This window comes from Haemorhous mexicanus, chromosome 13 (assembly GCF_027477595.1).
Source record: "Haemorhous mexicanus isolate bHaeMex1 chromosome 13, bHaeMex1.pri, whole genome shotgun sequence".
NCBI classification, from domain to species: Eukaryota; Metazoa; Chordata; class Aves; order Passeriformes; family Fringillidae; genus Haemorhous; species Haemorhous mexicanus.
The window spans coordinates 15,872,804-15,896,279 of record NC_082353.1 but is presented as its reverse complement, the minus strand read 5'-3'; the positions used below and the strand labels follow the sequence as shown (position 1 = coordinate 15,896,279).

The 23,476-nt window shown below is 42.4% G+C and overlaps 1 protein-coding gene across 13 annotated transcripts in view; it reads left to right on the top strand.

Annotated features, from left to right (window-relative positions):
- The window catches only part of AKAP13 (A-kinase anchoring protein 13), a 209,474-nt gene that overhangs the window by 145,254 nt on the left and 40,744 nt on the right, over positions 1-23,476 (top strand). For 8 of the 13 annotated variants that reach the window (XM_059858567.1, XM_059858563.1, XM_059858560.1 and 5 more), the window contains 7 exons: positions 1,702-1,783; positions 5,509-5,645; positions 12,055-12,401; positions 15,448-15,501; positions 18,883-18,945; positions 21,240-21,417; positions 21,996-22,104. In XM_059858567.1, the coding sequence (XP_059714550.1) occupies positions 1,702-1,783; positions 5,509-5,645; positions 12,055-12,401; positions 15,448-15,501; positions 18,883-18,945; positions 21,240-21,417; positions 21,996-22,104 (970 nt within the window). The remainder of the gene's footprint in view (positions 1-1,701; positions 1,784-5,508; positions 5,646-12,054; positions 12,402-15,447; positions 15,502-18,882; positions 18,946-21,239; positions 21,418-21,995; positions 22,105-23,476) is intronic. The other 5 variants (XM_059858562.1, XM_059858570.1, XM_059858573.1 and 2 more) reach the window with 3 other exon arrangements.

The window sequence follows — 23,476 nt, the reverse complement described above, 5'->3', positions numbered from 1 at the left end:
TGGAAGGTCATGGCATCCTCTCCACTGCAGGATTTTAAGGGCAGGTTGGATTAGGACCTCTCAGATGGTAATTGAGCCTAACTTGGCGCAGCAGGCAGGGACTAGCTGACCTGTCAAAGGCCCTCCCAACCCCATTTTGTCATCGCACAAGTATGGAGGAGGACAAAGCCTGAGGAAGAAAAATGTGCTGTAGCGAGTAGCTGCCAGGCCTGGGGGAGTGCAGGGTTGCCTGTGTGGTGTGGAGAGCAGGAGGTGCTGGCAGGAGCCCCTCGGGTGACGGGCAGGGGACGCAGCCAGAGCGGGGAGGAGCCAGCCAAGGACTGCAGTAACACATTCCATGATCTCAGTGAGAGAGGAAACAAGGACGTGGGTCATTAGTCAAAGCAGCACGTCAGGTCAAGGGTAGGAGAGGCTTGGTTTTAATTTATTTCAAAAAATAAATAATAAGAAGGCAAAACCAGAGCATTTCATAACATAGGAGGAAGGAGAACGTTGAGGGGATGGGAATACAGCAAGGGGCTGCAAAAACAGAGCAGGATCATGGAGGAGATTTGAACATAGGTCAGAGGCTAAAAGTAAATAGTAAAACTTTGCTATTTGAAAGGTAGGAAAGGAAATTATTTCAGGAGATAAAAGGAAAGCCAGAGAAAGGGTAGGAGAAATACTTGGCATATAAAATCAGGCTAAGTCATCCATTTCAGTAGCTTTCTCTTAGCTGCAGCTTAACATGTGAGATCCTGTGTGTTGAGACAGGTCAGGAGGGGAAGTAACTTCGGGGTTTTGTGGTGTGGGACAGGTGAGATTTGCGTGCATTTGACAGTAAGTAAAGGCATTTGGCTCAAAGAAATGGCAGAAAGACTAAAGAGACTTCCAGAGTCTGCCAGCTGCAGACAAAAGTGATGGGAAGTGAATGTTGGATGAGCCAAGGATTGTGGATAGTCCAGCAGACTTCTGAGTCAAAATGTTGGACAACACAACCCAAGTGAGGAAGATGAAAGCACAGGCAGAGGGAGGAGGAGGCTGAGAACAGATCAGTCATCCTTGCTGAAAGACTGGGAGTCATGGAAAGGGTGAAGGACGGGGTGAGGTGATAAGGGCTGATGTTGAAATAAAGCATGTGATGTGTCTTAGTGTTAAAATGGGTGTTTCTATCATCATCATTTCAGTTAATGCAGGCCCAAAGTGCTTCTGGTTCTCACCATGACTTGGGCACTTCCCAAGGCCTCTATTCCACATCACCAGAGCACTTTGCTATCTCTGAGCTGATAATCTGTACAGCAGTATGGGTGGTAAGGAATTTCTATTCTGTAGGTAGTGAACTGAGGCATAAAGCAGAAGAGTATTTTCCTGCAGTCCCGCTACAAGTGGAGGTGGGACTTGAAGCCAAGGTTATCCAGTTCTCTGCTAGTAGCTTAAACACTGACTCATCCTCCCTCTGATCTCCTTCCTTCAGCAGGAGCCACCTTCAAGTCAGACTTTCCATGGAGAAATAAAGGGCTTTGCTTTGGCACATTCTAATGGTTTGTTTAGTGATGCAGAAAAGAACAAAATCGTATGTTACTTTTGACATTTTTATTATTGGGAAAAAATTAAGCCATAACTCTGAATCTGCTGGTTGATGCAGAGAGATATTGGAGAAGAGACTAAGAGGGGTGCTGGTGAGAGTGGCCTTTCTCTGATGTGCTGTGATGTGTTTTCCAGATAAACCGTGGGAGCTGGTGTCCACTGGAGCCATGTCCTGACCCCTCCCTGCTGGAGCGCAAGCGCACGCGGGAGTCTCCAGGTGAGCCAGACCAGCAGCCCTCCTCATCACCTTTTCTTATCCTCCTTTCCTTCCTGTTCTCCTCACCTTTTCTGTCCTCCTTTTCTCCCTTTCCTCCTCACCTTTTCTATCCCTCCTGTTCTCTCTGTCCTTCTCACCTTTTCTATCCCTCCTGTTCTCCCTGTTTTTGACATCCTGGCATGGATGGGGAAAACACATAAATTAAAGAAACTGTGTAATGATTGTGCTGTGAGTCATTGTTAGCACATGGCTGCAGCACTTGACTAGCAGGGAGCTGTGTAGTGTGTCACCATCTCAAATAACTCTACATTTCAAGTGCTTCAGTATTTTGATTTCCCCCCCCTTTTTTTTTCCCCTAAATAAACTTAAAAGATGTTGTGAGCAGCGCACAGACATGGTTTCTAGCTAAAAGGATAATTTCATAAAAGAAAAAAGCCAGAAATTTGAACACCTGAATCCACAGTTAAACCCAAATGAGTGGCTTGAGATTTTTACTTTTTTTTTCCCCCTGCCTCTGTTGCCATGATTCCAGGCTCAGGAAGCAGGGAGGCTGTTCAGAGCCATGGTTCCCACACCCTGGCCACCAGCTGTGCCAAGCTCCCATCCCATCCCATCCCAGCCCTGCGTGCTGGCTGGTGCTTTCTGGCTCTTCCACTGGGACAGAAAATCTAGTCTGGGCAAGCTTCAAAGAAGGGTTGGTGTCCAAGATAAGAAAAAAAGCATTTCCTTTCACTGGATTATGCATGTTCGAAACAAATAGAGTAATTTATCAGGGCGCTGAGTAGGGACTTTGCTTAGGCTGCTCATGGAGAGGAGGCTTCTTGCCCTGCTGTCCTTCTGAGCAGTGGTCTCACCCAAATCTCCTTCAATTTCTCTGAGACTTGAAAGAAAATGACTAAGTGTCAGTGTGAAATTTAAACTTAGTCTTTCAGACTGTAGGCGAAGAAGGGATAGTGTGGGTTAGTGAGTTGAGGGGTTTATCCTATATAAAAGCTTTAGCTCACTCAAAGTTAAAGTGCTTTTTATTAAAAACAAACAAAGAAAAATACTGCCCTTTTTAGAAGAATCATTTACAGCAATAGCTGTTTCAAGAGTGTTTTTAAAAGAGAACCTGTGGTAATGCTGTGTCTCTTCTTTACCAATTCTATCTGTGAATCCTTTGCCTCTTGGTACCGTATTTTTATGCTTCAGGCAACAGTTACTGCCAACCATTTGTCTGCTAAATTCATGGACTCATGTGACTTGCCAAATATATAATCACGTATTCCTATGGATCACTATCAGTTGCACACCTATTAATTATCTAATGCAATATTACACTATAGAAACATAATATTAACTATGTAATTAGGTAGCTGTATATACAAATTGATATTAATAATTATTGTAATGCATGTCTGTAATACATGCATGAAGAGAGAGTTTTTTAAGTAAATGTGCTCTCCAGATGGACTGAAGTAGCAGAAGGATGTCAGGTTATGCAGGTTCTGGCCTTTCTAGAAATAATATTGTTACTGCACAGGCATCCTCCTGCTGCTCTGTGGTGCTGGGCAGCATAGAGAGGGCAAGAAAAATCTGGCAACACTTAACAGCAATAAAACCAAGCAGCCAATGTGGCTAAGTACTTGATAAGGAATTAGTCCTTTTTCATCTCCTGAAATGACTTGCAAGGACAGAGACCTCGAATCTTAAAAGGTGACTCCAGGAATTGGAGCTTCTAATTTTCTGTCAATGCTTTTGAAATTAGGTGTGCAGAGGTGTGTAGAAGATACATAGTTATCAGCATGGAATTGAAGGGCTCAGCCCTGGCTTGGAAGACCCAAGTGTTTGGAAAATGTACAGAAGATATTGCTTGGAAATGTTCTTCCTAGAGCTTTTTTCTCTGTATTTTTTTTGCCTTTATATTATGCACAGAAGCGTTGCCAGGGGTGTGAGACACAGAGCCTGGCTTTGTGCAGTGTCTGTGCAATTCAAAACAAACCCAGCGAACTGAGAAAAGGAGAGGGAGAAAATGGAGAAAATGTGCAGACCTCCAACCAAAAGTAAAGGGAAGAGAGGGCTTGGGAATGAGTTTCTCAGCACAAATGAGCTGAGGTGTGTGGAGGGGTCCCCATCACCTTGCTCCTCATCCTTCTTCCTCTCTGCTTCCTCTCCTCTGCCCCTTGCAGGCTCCTCCTGAGGAGCTTTGCTGCCGCTCGTGCTTTATCCTCAGGGTGAGGTATCCATCCACATCTGAGCTGTCCCCCCTGATTTTCCAGTGGAACGTGGCTGGAGCCCCTTTGTTTTTCAGTCTGGGCTGTGGACATGCTGTGCTGGCTGCCAGCTGGATGAACAGCACCTGGCCCACGTCCCCACAGCCGCTCCATCTCTTCTTTCCCTTCATTCCCCCCCTTCTTCTCTCCCCTCCCTTCTCCCCCTCGGTGATGGAAAAGCAGTTCAGATTTTCCAGGTTTACTGAAAGGGGAACAGGAGCAGCTGCAGCATCCAATAAGTGCTTTTCCAATTCTCCACAGTGTGGAAATTCCTCTATGGGGTAATGGGGTTTCTGACTGGCTTCAACTCCCCCTGCCCTAGATGGGGTCAGACCCACCACTATCAAAATAATTCTATTTTCTCCAGAAGTGGAGTCACTGCCATCAGTTGGGATGTGGCCAGGGTGTTCCATAGCTGCTGTCAGGCACATATTAAGGATGGGGAAGGCAAAGAGGTGACCTTAAGCTACCAAACCTGTCATCCTTTCAGTGATGTTTAAGCTTTATGTCACCAAGGATGGAGTTAGTGAGGTATAATTTAAGACTGAACTAATATTTTATTGCCCTGGCTCCTGTCCAGACAGCTGAGCACATTTTGGATCTGTTTAGTTAGAGGAGGTGCAAAATAGCACCTTTCTTAAAAAAAAAAAGAAAAAAAGTAACAAACTAATAATTAGAAAATATTTTGAGCTGGGAAATTTGAGTGTTCAATTTTTGCCAAAATTGTCATTTATGCTTTTGCCTGAAGGATGAACAAATAAAATATATACAGGCATTTCTTAGGCACATACTAGTCTGTTAAAGGTTTTGGAAAGAGGGCTTTCACAGGGGCTGCAGTCTGGTGCTGTACTTCTGATTAACCCAGTGCAGACAGCTGGAAACATTTGAGAAAAAAGAGATACAGCATGCTTATATTTCAATGTCAGGAGTTACAAAAGCTGAGAAGTTTTTAAAAAAATCACTTAATTTTTGAATCTTGAAAAAGTAAAGTGTGTAATGGAATTAACACTAGTGCTTTTTTCAGTAAGGAGTGTAGAAGAAATTAAATAATTGTCCAAATATGCACTAAAAGCACCTTGGCATTTAGAAGGAATTGATTCTTTGAGAAAGAAAGCAAATATTGACAAGTTATATTTTTATATTTCTTGAATATGAATCTAGTTTTGCATTTGTTGAAATCAATAGGAAACATCCCACATGCACTGTCATGGGATATTTACCAGCACCTCAAGCTACAAGTGTTTACAGCTGTTTCATGCAGAATTTCAGTTTGCACCATGTACTTCAATGATGCACTTAAAAAGGAGTTTAAAACTTTGGAATAAATCATTTGAGAATTCACAGGCAGTGTATAAAGCTTTATTTGTAAAGCTGTGTGTTTTAAATCCTGGAATTCACTGGGAGAAGGAGAGTCTGATGTGTGGATGCTGCAGAAAGCCTCAGGCTGTGACTCTCTGTGCTTTGCTCCTGCAGAATGTGAGAACTTCTTGGAGGATGGGCTGAGCAGTGTCTGTGCCTCATCACAGAGTGTTCTTAAAAGAGAGTCTGGGAGTGAGTCTGACCTCTTCCCCTTGCCTGGTGATGGGATGGAAGACCTTGTCTTTGGGAAGGTAAGAAATCCTGGTTGGGATATGGTTAAAAAAGCCCCTGATAAACCCATACAGCACACACAGATCATCTTGGTTTCTCTGGTGAGTTGGAAACCTGGAAGTGATTATCCTGGAACCAAATAGATGGGAAGGATCCGGTCTCCTCCTTGGATGCAGCAACATGAGGGATGTATTTACTTGCAGCAGAATTCCAAAAGCTTTGCAGCCCCCAGTGGTTAAAAAAATGGAAGTAATTTTGTCTGTCCAAAAGTAAATCAGGCACCAGAGAAAGAGTTGAAAAGGTGGATTTTCTTGCAAGGTCATTAGGGATTGCACAGACGATATGAAATCCATCTTTAACTCGTGTAACAAAGAGCTTTTCTCCAGTAAACCATGACCTCTGTGCTGATACCTACCAGATTTATATGCTGTAATTCTCAGAGGAACCAGTGTTTTTCTGTAAATTCAATGTCATAGGAAGGAAGCACTCATTCTAAATACTTCAGGCCAATTCCAGGGAATAGTTTTGTTGCCTAGGCGACATACCTCTAATGCCTGTTTATGTGCAAGTAGAATGAAAGTGTTTTCAAGTTTGCTTAAAATCAACAACAAATGTCATTGCTAACCTTAGTCATCCCTGTACCCTTTGTGATGCTGAGGAGGAGTGGGAGAGATGTGAGAGGCAGAGCTGGCCTCCTGAGCAGAGCATGTGCCTCCCTTTGACATCAGTCTTTTGCATCTACGTCAGAGCAGCCTGAATTTGTTCAGGGGGTCGTTAGGCTTTTGCTCTTGAAGAATTGTCTTGCTGGTAATTTGTACTCTTCTTGGCATAAGCAGATGATGAAAAAGCACCCAGAAAGAATAAAGTGATGTAGAATCAAAAGGGATGTGACCCTTCTTTAGAGCAGCCATCACTGTGGTCTCCATGAAATCCCACTTTGGTTCAGCTGCAGCTGACAGGTTTGAGCAGGCACAACTCCTGCTCTGAAAAGCATAACTCTCAGAGTATCTTTCTCTCTGGCTTTCTGAGAAATGTATTGATTGAAACAGAGTTGTGTTTGCTGAAATCAAATCAGATGCTGGTGAATATTTTCCAGCAGGATGGGAAACACCACAGCCCAGGCTCAGTGACCTCATGTGCTATAAATGAGCAGTAAAGTCATCCTTCATGCACGTGGTAGGGCACAGAGCTCACCAGCCTCGCCCTTTCCCATCCTGCTGTCAGAAGGATCTGGGGCCCTGGGCTGTCAGGGGACAAGGCTGTTTGGCAGAGCAGGCTGTCTTCAGTTCCCTTGTGTAGAGTGTCACAGACTGTGACAGGCAGCTGCCATTTGAGCCTGATTTAATGCTTGTATGGGAAAGTGTGAGAGAAGAGTACAGTGGGAACACAGCAAATTTTGTATTTTAAAGAATTTTAGCTTTTCCCCTTTCTTATGTGGAAAGTTTCCTTCTTCAAATAGGAGAAAGGAAGATTAAAATGTAACCAGAGTAGGTAGTGCAGTGTAGCAGGGATGTCATAGCGAAGGGAGGAGGTGGTGGGGAAAGCAGATCTTCAGTTGCCAGTGGAGAGAGGGCAGAGGCAGGAATTCTTCCCTTTGTAGAAAGGGAATTCCTTGATTTGGTAGCCTGTGCATGCTTCTCATTATACAGTGGGTTGCAGACTTCATCTTCAAATGGCTTCAAAAGGTTCCTGAGTTGAGTTTAAGAAGTTATTCAAAGCTAATCTCAACCTCAGTTGCTTTGTCTTCGTTCCTTTCTCAGGATTTATCTGAATATTTTTTCTACAGTTGAAATTAATTCTGAAGGACCAGAAAAACTAATTTAGAACTGTGAGCTTGTTCCTTAATTAAATCTTTTTTGGTTTTACAGTACTGAATACAGGTGGTAGAAATGCAAATTATAGATATTTTTAATGGCCACCAAAATAAATGGTGGCTATAATCTCTTGTCCAAAAATAGTGTAAGATGCTTGTCGTGGCTGTAGTTGATTAAAACCTATGAAATAGTTTCTGTATCAAATTGGGAAGAGACAGAATATGTTTAGGAACAAAAAGAGGATCTCAAACCTTTCAGTGTCATGGTGATTATTGTTATTACTAGTTCTGTTCTTGTTTCCCCTTTCTGTGGAGCAAGAGTTGAACTTTTGTCTACTAGAGTTGTTTTTTGTGGGGTTTTTTGTTTTGTTTTTTTTTAATTGTAGAAATAACTCCTTCTTTGCTAACTGCTTAATGCATTAAAATAAATATAGGGATAACAAGTTGCAAGTTCTTTGGGCTGCTTCCACTTGAAATGCATAGACTGAAAGCCCTGGTTCTGTCCCAGGACCATGAAGAATTGTTGTCTGTGGGGTCACAAAATCTGCAGGTGCCTTACCCTGTCCCTGGTGTTTGGTGTGTGCTCCTCTCCCATCTCCTTCCCTTCTCCTGTGCTTGTTGCATTTCTTTTTCTCTCTAGGACATGTGGAACATGAGCTGTCAGTTCAGGGAGCTTTAACACTAAAACCTGCCCTTTTTTCAGAATATACAGGCTATCACTGAGATTCAGAAGTTGCTTCCAAGTCTATGGCTTCAGCAAAATGTTTGGGTTTTGTTTTTTTTTTTTTTGCATCAGCACTTCTTTCCCATGTCCTCATCATCCTGCTTTTCCCTCTCTGTCCCAGACAGCCATCTGGGCAGGCTTTGCAGCATCCTCCTTCTGGAATGATTAATGCTGCACAAGGTCATTTCTCACAATCATCTGGCAACATCCTGGGGTGGAGCCCATGTGCTGTGCTCATCTTAACTTTCAACCAGCCACCGAAGTCCAGCCTTACTGGGAAGCTTTTTAATGTGGCTCTTGGGAATGATTCAGATGAAGGGAGTCAGGAACCCACAGATCATTGTCGAAGGAAAGGGTTGCAACTCAGAGTCTTGAATATTGTTTAATTTCGGCCTTTGTTTTGGTTTGCTCAGAGAAAATACTCAAATACATAAATGTTTTGCATTTATTTTTGCAGAGTTGTTGTATCTCTTAAAAAATCAAAAGCAAACAATAACAACAACAAAAAACAAACCCAACAGCTGTGCAAAAAAAGAAAGAAACCCAAAGGAATAAAACTTGTGAGGGAAAGACTTTCACATCCACTCCAAATCTTAAAAATTATGATAAATAATTTGTAGAAGGCCACTGTTGAGGTTAATTTTAGGGAAACTAGAACCACAGGCAAATCCAAATTAAAAAATTACTCTGCTCAATTATATATCAAGCCAGCTAAAGGTGTTGATTCCTTTAGTGGAATGGTATTCCAAATAAACTTCAGGATTACAAGGTTTAATTTTTTTCATCTTATTTTTTAAAATCCCTAACACCTTTAATGTCTTTGCAGGTCAGGGAACAGAGAAAGTTTTTGTCTCAGCACTTTGCATGTTGTCATCATGGAAATGATTGAAAGAACATTTGAATTCCCCTTATCAAGACCTCCTACAGTGGAGGGATTTAGTTGAAGAAGTTATCTTATACCCCCACCATCCCAATGATTTCTGTTATTCATGGAGAAGTACACGTGTCCTTTCTCAGAATACTCACTTTTACACCTTATCATATTTTTTTCTTAGAAGCTTTCCAGCAAATAATGAGGGCAAAGGAAATGCCTATTAGCAAACATCTCTAAAGGCTTTTTTTGCCCACAGTTAAGTCCTAAATTCATTGAGGTGCAATCCAGCACACCTAACTTGAAGAAAATTAGTATTTCTGTAATTTTTTTTTTTTTGGTAAGTAAAGAACACATTCTGTTCTGCAAACATGGTATTTTCTTACTCAAATAGGATTAAAGAGCAATGCATATTTTCTGGCCAGATAGCCAATTTTTTGCAGTGGTGACTACAATATAGATGTTTTAGATGTGTCAGCCACACTTGGCATTTTTCAGACAGAGTCGTCTTTCATATTAACTGTTTTCTTTGTTTAAAAATAAAAATCCTTGAAATGACGGCAGACTATTTTTAGAAGAATATGCATGGGCCACGAGTTCAAGGGAATTGTTCATTGTGTTCTGTCAGTCGAATGCTCAAGGTAAAAGTTAAAATGGATCAAATGTATTTCCCCTTTTTCAGACATCTCCTTGAGCTGCATTTTGTAATAAAAGCCCTAATTCTTCCTTGTTAGGGAAGTGGGTTTTGTTGTGTATTTCAAACTACAGCAGTATTCTCTTCTGGGAAATAAAAATTCCTCTTTTTACTCTAATCCCTCTCTATTTAATTTGGTGTTCTGCACTGTTGTTTCTAGATTTGCATCCAGATTGAAAGTTTCTGACCTGTTCCATAGTTCACACAGCTGATGGGGTGAAGTCAGTCCTCTCCTCTCCTGCTCTGCTGCCCCAGTCCCAGAATCACAGAAGGGACCTTAAAGCTCATCTTGTTCCAACCCCCTGCCACGGGCAGAGACACCTTCCACTAGACCAGGTTGCTCCAGAGCCCCATCCAGTCTGATCTAATGCCTGACGGTATTTTTGTGTCTTAAAAAAGTGGCAGACTGTTTGCTCCGCTGTAGGAGTGTTATCCACCTAATGACTTACTTGATTTGTCTGTATATAAGCAATTCAGTAAGCTCTCATCATGACTCACACAAATATCAGATTATCTTGAATACTGCTGAACATCATCAGAAACTTCTCAGGGCTTCCATTTCAGCTCTCTTTTCTTTAAACCTCAGCTTCCTGTTCCAATGTATCAAATGTTCACTAGTTTAGAGAACACAGTTTTCTGAAATTCGCTGTTAGTATTTGACATACCTTAAGGTGAAGTGAATGTTTTTGGAAGGATGTATTTATAGTGTGGTTTTTAATGCTTTGTGTTTAAAAGGTTCTTGTATTTTGGTGTTGTACTATGGATGCTGTCTTTTTTTTTTTTTCCCCTCTGTTTCCCTTTGATGGATGTGAGAGGGGAAGCAGTGTGACAGCATTTAGTTAAACCATCTCAGGAACATTATTGTGTACCTGTTAAACTGAACTAAGAATAAAAATAGCTAAGCTTGAAACAGGGCTTCTCTCTGAATAGTGAAATATTCGATTAGAAGATATTTTGAATATCTCAGTTTCGTTTTGTTGAGTCAGATAAAAAGCTTATAGCTTATAGTGTGTGCCCCTCAAATAAAGCACAGAAAAACAAAAGTCTCTGGACTGTTTAACACCACTCCTCTCATCCTTCACTCCATGTGGTCTGATGCCCATCTTTCCCTTCCAAGATCAGGATTTTGTATCTAATTGTCTTCTGCCAAATGCCTGCTGACAGCCTGCAGCCCCTGGAGCACTCAGCTCCTGCCCAGCCCCCTGAACCCACTGTGTGAGGACAATTAACCACCAGGGTTTTGCTGACTGCTCTGTGGTGTATGGCTTGACAGAGCACTCTGCCTGTTATTATTTTAAATGATACAGGACTCTGCAGCAGGATAAATTGAAACTTCCCATGTCAGTCCCTCAGGGCAAACACTATTTCAGACTGGAGGTGATGTCAGAGGTGCTTGGTGTTTTTTATGGTGGCCACAGGGAACGAGATATCTTCTGGGGTTGTATGGTCAGCATGTGGCCTTTGGCCAGAGAGAGCCAGTTTGGCTTCTACACACTGCTTTTGGAGCAAACTAAACCCAGAAATTACAGTATGACTCAAAATCTCTAATTTGGCAGCTGTTCCTGTAGAACAATATTTTTCAATGACAGTTGGATTTGAAAAGTGCTGCAAACCCTGGTATTAACTCTCTGCTTAATGGAAAGTAGTTGGGGATGGAGAATTAAGATTTTTTTTTTTTTTTTTTTTTTTTTTTTTTTTTTTTTTTTTTTTTGGTCTGTTTTCTGCTGCTGAGTAATTCTCCTTTTTGTGTTACATGATGTAGTGGAACAGTGTGTTGCCCTTGAGCTCTGCAAGCCCATCCCAGTCCCACAGGAGAGGCTGGAGTTTGTCATCAGGAGTTGTGATAACCCCTTTCCCCATTACTTGCTCTCAGTAAACCTTTGGCAGTTTTATGGCACCTTGATTGATAACAGGTTTAGCCAGAAATGGTGAGAGGAACAGAATTTGCTGTGCAGGATGAAATATAGAATTGGGAGAGGAAGGCAGGCAGAGGATCTGAGCTGGGTAATGGCAGCCAGGGACTTGTGGGGTGGAAGAGATCACCCTGCAGAACATTTTAACCTTTCTGAAACCAGAGCAAAAAGTCTCAGTTCTATGATGGTTAATTTGCCACCAACTGAAAAATCTCTCAGCTCATGTGAAATACAAAATGTTTGCATTTATTTAAAATGTTAAATGTATTCACTCCATTGGAAGGATGGATAGGCCTTTGAACCATGTCCCTGCCCACAGCAAGGGTATTGGACTAGCTGATCTTTAGAGGTCCCTTCCAACCCAAACCAGTCCATAATTCTACTTTAACTTACTTTTAATTTTTCTTACCCCAGCAGCCTGAAGAAGAGCAGTCTGCGTGCGATGTCACCAGCTCCAGCTCCTCTGCAGATGACACCATGTCCCTGGAGAGGAACTCATCCCTGGGCAGCGACACGTCCCTCCCCTTCCCACCCGTGGGGAGCTTCACCCAGCCCAAGGACAGGCACAGCCTGGATGGCAGCTGCACCAACATGGTGTCCTCAGAGGGAGGAGAGAAGGAAGAGGAGCTGGACAGCATCACGGACGTGCCCACGCCTTCGTCTGTCCTGCGCAGCTCCATGCGGCCGCTGTCCCCTTTCCGCAGGCACAGCTGGGGGCCGGGCAAGAATGCCACCAACGAGGCAGAAATCAATCAGAGGAGGTGAGTGAAGAGCTGCTTTGATTTACTCTGCACCCACTCATGCATATTTATCTGAGCTTTAAAGCTAGCATGATAAAACTGAAGAGTTTATCGCGTCACTTTTGATTATTTCTTTTTCGTTTTGGAGAGGTTAAGACAATCTCCTAATGTATGTTTGTTTGGTTTTTCTTAAATTAACTTCCAGGATTAAAGTACTTAATACCTACAGTATGCTTGAGCTTTCCAGAGTAAATGGAATTACCTCGGGACAGGTCTTCCATTAGAGCTGTCACCACCCCTTTCTGTACAAAGGAATTATTGGAGTGTTAAATCTCACGGATCACAGAATAAACATGATCATCATTGCTTTGTATTAAGGGATAACACAGGCACCAGGGTTTAAAAAAATTCTGTGGAAGCTCTTCATAATGGTGAGAGGGGTCCTTCCTGTTTCACAGAATTGGTTCCCCCTCAGTCCCTCATGCACAGTAAGTTCCACCTAACTCATCACTGTTGTCCCTGGTGTTGTTCAGGAAAATTTAAAGGAGAAGCTTTCCCATCTGTTCTTTCAGAAGGCACAAGGGGCAAAGGTGTATGAGCCACATGAGTGTGTCCATGCTGGTGCCAAGTGACTGTGGGAAGAAAAGTTGCTCAGTCCCCCATTTCAGTGGGGAAGGAGATGAAATAAAGGAAGATGCACACCAGAAGATTCCCGGCAATGCCCTGCACTGTCCAGCATTTGGGCTGTGGGGTGCTTGGGGCCAAACCCTTTGTATTCTGAGCCCAGTAGAGGTTTGGCCAGTGTTTTTAATGTACTTTATTTCTCTCAGAGCAGAAATGGCCAGTTGCTTTAGCAGGGTCAGGGTGCCAAATCCTCCCTACAGCTCGCAGGGGAGTGCCTCCCCAGGTGTGCTGGGCAGTGCCACTCTTTGGCTGCCTGTTGTGTCCTCATGGCAAACATTCTGCTGTTAACAGAAACACAACCATTGCATATGGGGCTGGATGGCATTAAATTAAAACTCACCACTCACCACAGGTTCCTGAAAATTCTGACCCCTTTGGATAATCCGGGGAGAGGCAGCAGCTTCCCGTCAGGAATGTATGCATCCTTTACACACAGCAGCTGTGGGTATCACTAAAGGAATATCACCTGCAGGTTTTAAAGTCAATGTTGAAAACCATTCAGGATTTTCTAAGTAACATACAAATTTTTGTTGTTGTTGTTTAACACTGTCACCTTTTTTGGGCTTCATTCCTGGTCCCTAGGTAGCATTTAAATAACTTAAGAAATCCCCATCAATTTTTAAAAGCAACAAAAGAGTCAGCATACCTGCATGTTTATGACAGAATGACTCCATAAGCTCATAAACTCATTTGGAGAGATTTATTTTTAAGTGTAGGGCATGATGCATAAGGATTTCTGAGGGTAATAAACTGCATAGCTGGCAATCACTGCTAACACGGAACAGATGGGGTTAAATTCTCCTGCATCCCACTTTGGAGGCTGTTTCTGATATGGGAAAAGACATTCATTGTAAGTGTAAGAAAATCTGAGTTAAAGGAACAGTAATTCTTCTCATATGTTCTCACATTCAGCTGCAGCTACATAAGGATAGCTGTCATGTAGGGTAATTAAAAAAGAAAAGCTGGATGGGTCTGTGGTGCTGATTAGATTCATGTTTGTTTTTATACTTCTCTTAGAAAGGAATTTGGATTATTTGCTGTGTTGTTTTGTTCTTTTCTTTGTTCTTTTCATATGTGGCTGTTGTGATGTTGAGACTCGCGTTGCTTAGTGAGAAACAACAAATACTGAGGAAGTGAAGTGCTAACAAGTGACTTTCACTCAAATCAGTTAAATTTGGAGTGTTTGCTTATTCATTTATTTCACATGCAGTAGGTGCTTTTCCAGTAGAAGGGGAAAAGTCCTTTTTGCAACTTGACTTTTGCAAACCTTTGAAGTGGAGTAACACTGGGCACAAGCCTTGGCTGAGGTTTGTCCTGCTGATGGGCTGGATCTGTGCTGCTCCCACCACCCTTTGTGCTCCCTCCCCTCCTCTGGGCACCCATGGCACTTCCCTGCTCTGTGAGCAGCTTGCCCTCACTAAATGAGGAGGAGAATAACCAAATAAAGTGTAATTGCCACCAAAACCAGCCCAAGGATCAGAACTGGGCTATGCAGCCAGGAGGAGGAATGGGGTGACAGAGTGCACCATCAGCTGAGCTCTGAGAGGTGCTTCCTGCCCCAGCAACCTCTTGCAGCCACTGTCCACAGCAAAAATAGTCCAGACCTTGATGACAAAGATAGCTAAGTCAAGCTTAGATAGAGGACCCAAAAAGCCTACAGAAAAAAAAATCAACTTTTTGTAAAATGTGGTCTTTTCCCACTGTTATGTGTTTTCTGTTTGTAAAAGGGATGAGTGTAGAAGTTTGTTCACAGAAAAGATCAGGAAAAAAAAATGAAAATGTGTAAAGATGCTCAGTTCCCCTTTGCTTCCCATCTCTCCTCGAATGCACTTCACAGATAATCCTTGTGTCTGCATTTTGCTATTAAAAATACAAAGAAAACCAGCAAGGCTGCACAAAAGGATGTTCATCCTTCAGTTAATTCCTGACATTCATAGCAGATTTGAAGTGCCTGTCTTTCAACAAAGCTGCAGTGTGTGTTAAACGTCCAGGCTGGGCAAAGAAACACCCTCATGTTTCACTGATGGATTAAGCCCTGCAGAACTGGAGCTGCTGTTAATCACTATTGCTAACAGCTTCTGTCAAAGTGTTTGGCCTTATCTAAACTTTAAACTGACCTGGCTTTGGCAGCAGCAAAGTTGTAACATGGTCAATACCTGTGCAGCCTTCTTTCTGTACAAAATAAAACCAACCAAACCCCAGACTGATTTGTAGAAGAGAGGAGAAACACAGAGATTCATTACTTCCTTTCATATTCCGTTTTGTGTTTTCCCTGTATGTCCATTCCCTCTGTCTGTGTGTTGGGGATATTAATCCTTTAGCTGCCATTTGTTAATTTTTTTTTCATTCAAGCTGCTGACCGTTCTCCATGATTCATTTTCAGTTCAATGCGAATTCTGGGGGATGGTGTAAAGAAGCCTCCCATTCATAGGAGAAGGTACAAAGCCAACTAATGTGACTAACTGTTTTGTGTTTGAATGTCTACTAACTCCATCCTCTCATGTTAGTAAACCTGTAGTACCTCTGGAAGTGTTGGCATTGGAGCTGTGCATCCCACCTGGCTGCTTTCTATCTCCAGTCTGACTCATGGGCCCCACAGAGCCCATGCTTGAGCTGTTTTCTCCAGGACATTATGTTAAAAATTAAGAGAAATCTCAGATATGATTTTGTTGGCCTTTGCCATGTGTAAGATTTGGAGTTGGTTAAGACAGTGGTTTACCTGGGAGCATGTGTGTGATTTGGATTTAAAGCACATCAGAGACTCCTGGCAAGACTTGCAGGAGGGGCAGCTGGGAGAAGGGATGGGTCAGACACGATCTCAGAGAGTTGGAGAACACTCTGCAGATCTGCAGCTGGTTGAATTAAATGGCTTTAATTTTGCTCTTTTGATGTTTTTTATAATCATCTTCCTAAAAAATAGAAAATAAGGTGTGTTTTTCTCTTTGCTCCCGTGTGTTTTTCCTCTTTATGACAAACTTTCAGTTTCTCATCCATCCCACAGATATGCAGTTCCACTCATGTTACCTTTGCATTGACTATTAGTATATAAAAGAGCATAATTTTTGACACAGCAGATGTGGCCTGTCCTCACATAGACATTTTAGGCTAAAGAAAAAAGAGAAGTTGAGCTTCTGTGCTTCAGTGGTTCAAGCTTGTCTCACCTCCCATTGCCTGCTACCTCTCCTTCTGTGCCAGGTTAACTTGGGATTTCACTTCACCTGAAATACGGATGGGGTGTTGTGTGTGTAAACAAACTACTACATTCCCACATGTGAAAAGAATGTTACCATGATGTTGTGAGCAAAAAATCACTGCACCTCACCATGCATCAGCATCAATGAACCCCAGCAGGGCTGTACAGTTCAAAAAAACATTCTTAAAAAAGAATTTTTTTTTAAAAAAAGGCACAAGGAAGAACATGCTTTTTTACTTCTAAGAAGCCACTTCATTTGCACCACTGCAGGAAGCAGTGCAGTGCTTGTCTTCTCAGCTCATGCAAATGATCCTATTTTTATCAGTATTCTCTTAAGGCTCCTCTGTAGGAGCTGTGTTCATACTTAAAGTCAAAATATCCTGAAACACTGAGCTTACATGTAAAGAAAATGTCTAGACTACCTGGGCATATCTGAAATATGTGATAATCCTTTCATAAACACTTTCTCACTTTTTCTGGTCTCTAAACCATTTTGGAATCATCCTGTCTAACCCCACTTGCAGAGCAGGAGCCTGAAACTGATTCCAGCTGTTCATGCTCTCCCACAAGGCTGGTGTAGATAAAAGCTCCTCCTCCTCCCCAAGGTGTCTTCTGTGAAGGAGTTTTGCATGCTCTGCATTGATCTTTTTAGGATTTTAGGGTGTTGCCAACAGGCTGTGGGTGGCTCCCCCACAGGACTGTAGTTCTGCAGGAGTGCTTTCCACAGCCTCTGCCAACAAACAGATCCCCTTCCTTCTCTGAGATCTCAACACTTCCAGGCTTCTCCTACATATGCAGGGCTTCTCTTCTTCCCTCCCTCTACTTTTCATCTTCCCTCCCCTGCAGTTTTAGCATTTGGGATCATCTCCATAACATGGCAGTGGTCAGGAGTAGAGGCATCTTTTAAAGTCTAGTGTAAACATTAAATGATTAATGAGGAGAATGTTCTTTCCTTCGATTGAAAAGGGACCACACAAAAATGAGTGGCTTTGAAAAGCATGGTGACATAAGGATATCTCATAGGGTCAAGCTCGGTGCTCTTGTGGCCACAAGCAAATGGCCTGGGGAATCATGTGTGACACTTTCCTTGGGATGCTTTCTCTGCTGCCCCTGAGCAGGTCTGAGTGACCCACTGAGAGGCTGAACCCAGGCCTGAGAGTGCAGGTTGTGTGTGATGGAGATGGATTTCCTGTGGCCTGGACTTGGTTCCTCTGTGATTTCACACAAGTATTTTAGTCCCTGCCATCCCTTACCAATACTTAAACATCTGCCATTGTGGTTGAAGTGGGTGAGGATGATGAAACACTTGGAAATATTGGCATGTTATGGGAAGGAATGTTTTCATGAAGAGTGTTTATAGTACTGTGCTGAGAGCTCCAGGTGAAGCACACCTTGTGGGTGCAGAGCTTTGGGTGTGTCCTCACCCAGTTAACATCCTTCATAAAACAGGCAGCAATTATCTGAACTCTGTCATTGAACACCCATCCAGAATGTTTCCAATTGTCAAATCCTTCCAGAATGTTTCCAGTGTGGCAGTGTGTGTGGAAACAATGTGAGATGGCATGACATGACATGATGCATTCAGTGGGTTTAAATCTTCATCTGTGCCCTCAGAGGCTTCTGGCACTCACTGTTCCTTGTCCAGGAAGGCTTAAATTTGTTCTGCCCTTTTCATGGCTCCTGTCATGGAGCAAAGCTTGCTCTGGCCATGTCCCCTCCTTGCATGGATCTCAGACCAGGACCTGGGAGCAGGACTTGTGCTTATGCAAAATTCCCTTCAGACAATGTATGCTTCCTGAAGGGCTTTTTCAGGATTTAGGGATCATATAAATGTCATAGCTGACAAGAAGATGGATTTCTCTGTTTCTGCAAAACCTGCAATTGGCCCTGAGCTAACAGAGAAAAAAATAGCAAAAGCAGTCTAAAATAACAACCAAAATATTTGCATTCTGCATTTGCATTTCTTATGTCTTTCGTGATGCAACTTTGGGACTCTTATCGAGGAATGGGAGCTGAAAGGTTTTTTAGTTAGTAGCACTCTTGATTTAATCCCAAGTCAATAGTAAGATTAGCCTGTTTTTTTCTTCCAGCCTCTTTCAGTGACTGGCTGTGCAGCATTTAAGAATGTGTCTTTCTCCTTATTTTTCCAAGCATAGCCTGTGGTTATTAATATTTCTATGGAGGGGACTTACACTATGAAAAATCTGTAAGGGATTCTTTTTCTGATTTGAGAATGAGAGTTCCCAAGAAAATACTAATAATTACTAACACAATGGCTGTGTGTGATTATTTACAAATTGGCTTTGGTATGTTTTAGCCTTGTTTTTCCCAGAAACCTCTCTCCCCACAAGGAGTACTTTTCCCAGTACATTGTATACTCACTGATGGGGTTGGTTTGGGGGAAGCGTGGGCTGTCCTGCTCCCTGTTCAGTGGTGACCTCGGACATTTGGGGCACTGTGATGTGTTTGTTCAACCAGAAGTGTGCTACTGCATTATTTCTGAGTTTGTTGGGTTTTTTTTTTTTAAGGTATGTGAGAGTGAGAGTCTTTTAACCTTCTCCATGTTCCATAACAATCCGATAATCACTGCCCTTTTCCATTCTTTACCTCTTTTGCTGTTCCTAGTTTGAGCTGGTGTCCCTCAGGCGTACAGTACATTGCCATGGGTCCTGACTTTACTTGTAGAAGGTATGGTATGAATAAATGTGCAGCAGCACAGGAGCTCTGCAAACACCCTGTTGTCAGCTTCTCGTGCATCCTCCACTGCTGCTCTGGCTGAAGCGTGCACGTGTTTGTTTGCTTGGTCTGCTTTTTCAGCAATTACTCTTGGGAGTGGATCCTCAGAGCTGGGCTGCAGGTGGAGGTGGTGGCTGCTTTCCACTGGCCTCTGGCAGTAAAGAAGCTGCACTGTTGGGTTGAGTTGCTCTGTTCTGTGATGACTTGGAGCTGTGTTTTTTCCGCAGCAGTGATCAGAATGATAATTGTGACAGCAGCAAAGAATCAAACCAAGATTAAATATGATTTAGCACTTCTCTGTACCAGATCAGTCTCATGAAGGATTTAAGTTCACACAGACTTGCTCTCTGTAAATTGAAAGACCTAGGCTTTTCTTCAAGGAGATGAAACATGTAAAGCCTTCCCTGAAAAGTCTGATCTCCACAGATGAAAATTTCCCAGGCTCTTAAAGTTGGCATCTTCTGTAGAAAGTCCCAGCGCTGAGATTGGTGTTTGCAGATCACATCTTTACCCAGTATTGTTTGGAAGCCAGTCCCCCAGATTTTATGGCTTTATAGCTTTACTCTGGCAGTTTTTGCTGGTAGTGGGTAAAGCTATTAAAACTGTTTCTCTGAAGAGTACATATTGAGAAGGAAACCTGCCCTTCATGGACAGTTAATTATGTTTGGTGTATGTATGCCAATCAGCAAATTACAGACCAGTATCACTGATAACTATTTTATGGGCTAATATTTGCAGGTTTTAGCTAGTATTGTCACAAGTACATGATTATTTTTTTTTTCTCTACTGTGTAGCATCGTTGTTGCCACCCTGGAATGTAAAGAAGATATATTCTTCTGTCCTAAATAATCAGTAGAAATGGGACTGATTTCTCCCTGCAGGTGTTTTAGAATAAACTTTTAAATGCCTGCTGTTGATACACATTGATGAGTCACAATCTTCCTAAAGCAGATTAAATTATAAATGCTTCAACCAGTCTTTTTTTCTCATTAATTACCATGAAAAAAGGTTTTTTAAATTACTAAATCTTCTTATTCATGGTTTATTGCAGTTTTTACTTTCAAGGTGCATATTTATGAGCCTTTTAATGCTTCTGAGGGACTGCAGAACATTAATCACTGCTATGCAAGTCTACCTGAATTTAAAGCTCCTTTGGTTGTTTAAATCATCTGTACAGCCTGTAGTATGCTTTCTTTTTCATGTGTTTCATGTCAGCTTGTTCACCACAGACATCATGATTAGCCTCAGGTTGGGATATAAATCCTGGGTAGGGCTGGCACTTAGTGAGTATCAAATCAAACATTGGCCATGGGTCTGTGCTGGTGTCTGCAAAGCTTCACCCAGTGAACCCACTCTGGCATTTCAGTGGGTTTGTTGAGCCTTGGCCATGAGGAGCAAGAGGGTCAGAAGCAGAATATTACAGCAAGATTTATCAGATTAAATAGTCCCATGTGAGACAGGATGTGTTTTGTATAGGTGACAGGAGAGTGTCACTTGTCTATCAGCACCTGTCTATACAGAGTTTGGCCAGATGTTTTATTTCTAACAGTTCTGCAAGTTTAGTATTTTATTTAGCTTTGAGTTATTGCTCAGCTCTGCTGGGCAAGACCTAGCTCCCTCAGTTGATGATAAAATAAAATTGATTGGGTGATGGAAACAACATTTATTGAATTTAAAAACAAAACCACAGCATGGGTAAAAGAGAAACCAGCTTTGGCAGAATAAATGACATTATCAGTGCCAAAACTGTGCAGTGTCAAGATTTAAAATAGATTCAGAGGATGTGGCTGCAGAGATGAGTGTTACAGCAGCTGATGTGGCTGCTGGGAGGGGTATTGGTCCAGGACAGGCAGCACCTGATAGTTTGATTTGGGTGGCTTTATTCCAAGGGAGAGCCTAATAAAAAGCTATCAAAGAGAATTTTCTGGAAATGCCAAAATCTTTAGCAGGGGCGTTTCTGGATTTTCCTGTGCACCACTCAAAAAGAGTAAAAAAACCAGTAGGAAAGGCAATTGACCAGGAGTTTCAATGGCTGTTCAAGCAATGAACAAAGCTTTCTGTCTCATTAGCAGCACAAAGATGTTGCTATTTGCTCTGAAGAAAAAAGAACCTGCTGTGGAGTAACACCTGCCTTTGCCTGCACACTTCAGTGCCTGCTCTGTGTTTTATGTTTGCAGGTGCTCTGTGCTGAAAGACACTGGTCCCTGAGAGTTTGGCAGCACCTGACCTCTGTGCTTTCTCTTTAGTTACAGCCTAGAAGGCCTTGCTGGAGACTCTGGTGAGAACAAGAAGCCCTCTACAAACCTGGAGGCTTCTTCTCTGAGCTCCAAAGACCTCAGGAGGAGTCCACTTGCCAGCAATCAGTCCCTGGTCCTGCTGACTGAGGAGCTCGAGCAAGGAGAAATCAGAGACTACAACCACCAGGTAAAGCTGTCCAGCTATTGCTGGATGTCTGGGAAATGCTGCATCAACATTTTTAAAGTCATTTTCCCAGGTGACAGTCTGACAAAGGCTTCCATCTTGTATGTACATATACATAATATTAAAAATCTTCTATCTTTAACATGGAGAAATCTCCAGCTATTTTAAATTTTCTACTTCATTCACTGTGACAACACAACACTTGTGCCTTTTCTTGTTTAGAGGAATGGCATTTTTGGGGAACAAACTGCTAAGCATCAGATTTTTTTTGTCCTATTTAGCCACAGCCTAGTTCTGCTGAGGAGCTGGAGTTACTACAGCAATTTCCATGGCCATCAGAGAGTTTTAACAATATCTGGTTTTTAATGTCTTGCAAGAAAATCAAGCACACATAGTCTCTGTGTTGCATAATTAGTTGTCTGACACTTAAAAGGTAAACCAAAATGTTGCATTTCACCTGTGCACTGTTTCACTGTTTCATAGTGAGAGTTGCAGTAAACATGAGCCCTGAACTGGGATCTGAAGCTGGGATGGTTCTGTCATTCCTGACATACTCAGTGTGGTTCTGTCCTGTTCTGCAGGTGCATCAGACATCACAGCCACCAGGATTTAGCTTCTGCTCTGCTGCTGTTTCATCTCCACTGACCAAATCCATGTCTCTAATGTCAATTAGCAAACCAGTGCTCGACAGTGAGTAATCCAGTTTTCCCTTATCCACTCTGTCATCTGTATAATTGGGTATATCTTGCTTCCTTCCCCAGGCAAAATGTGCTACTGCCCACTCCTGCTTCCTTTATTACAAGAAGCACACGTTTCACTGCTGCATGGAATTGTGGGTGGAAAGGCAGAACTCATTCAGTTTAGTTTTGTTCTTCCCAGTGTATCCCTGCTTTTTTCTTTCTGTTAGGTTTCCTTTGTGTGGGTTGATTTTTTCTTTCTAAATTAGACTACTGGTATGAAAACTATGATTTACTGAGTTTTTTAACTTAAAAAAAAAAAAAAAATCTGATTTTGCATCCTTTCACTTTTCAGAGTTTCTTCCTTTGATGTCAGGTAAATTCCACTTGAGATCTTTCTTCCCTGAATCTAGATTTTTTTAAAGCTGATATATGGAAACTTGAGAATCCATGTCAATCTCCTTGGAGGAGTTTGTTGCTATTCATTCTGAGTTAAATATTTTGGAGCAGTTGGGTGTAATTTATTGAATCTCATTCCTGGAGAACATAATAAAAGATGATTCTATAAAATTTTCCAGTTTAGCTTAATTCAAGTGATAACAAACACTTAATTTTGCAACTTAGCTGAATTGGTTCTTTCAGCTGAAAAAGTCATTCAGAAGGCTGCAGCTGGATGTGCTTTGGATGTATTAGACATTTTCATTTTATTAATTGCCAGACAGAAACCCTATTGACATTTTAGCTCTTGTCAATTAGTGATGGTGTCTGATCTTTCCTCTTTATTAATGTGATTCTCCCTTGCAAAGCACAACAAGGTGCTTTAAGAAAGGTGTTTTATTCATGGAGGAGGCTTGCTGGAGGAGGCTCACAGGGATTGTGCTTTGCAGGAGATGGTTTTAAATTCTTCACCATGATGATTCCATGATTAATAAGGATGTGGCCTAACAGATGTGTCCCCCAGCAGCAGTAACCAAACCGGGGCAGCTCTGTCCTGAGAAGAGACCAGATCCTGCCCTGTGTGGTGGCACTGCCTCTTCCCTCCTTGGGCTGAAGGTCTTCACTGTTGTTTTTTGAGGCAACCAATTTCTTGGCATTGCACCCAGCCTCTGACCAAACACCAGAAAACTTGGCTGGCTCCCCAGAAATGAGCTGTTGGTGGCTGAGGGAGCCTGGATGGCCGAGGCTGTTAAAATGTCCTGTGACCTGGCATTAAAAAATGCCATGGAGGCTTGATTGTCCCATCTCCTTCTAGAGCCAGCCTGGCCACCCTGGTTCCTGAAGAGAGAAGGAAAAGAGAAGATGTAGTAACCTCTCCAGAGGGGCTGTGGGCAGAGTAGCAGGGTTAGTCTTCTACTTTGAGGCAGATGTCTGTGGGTTTGGGACAC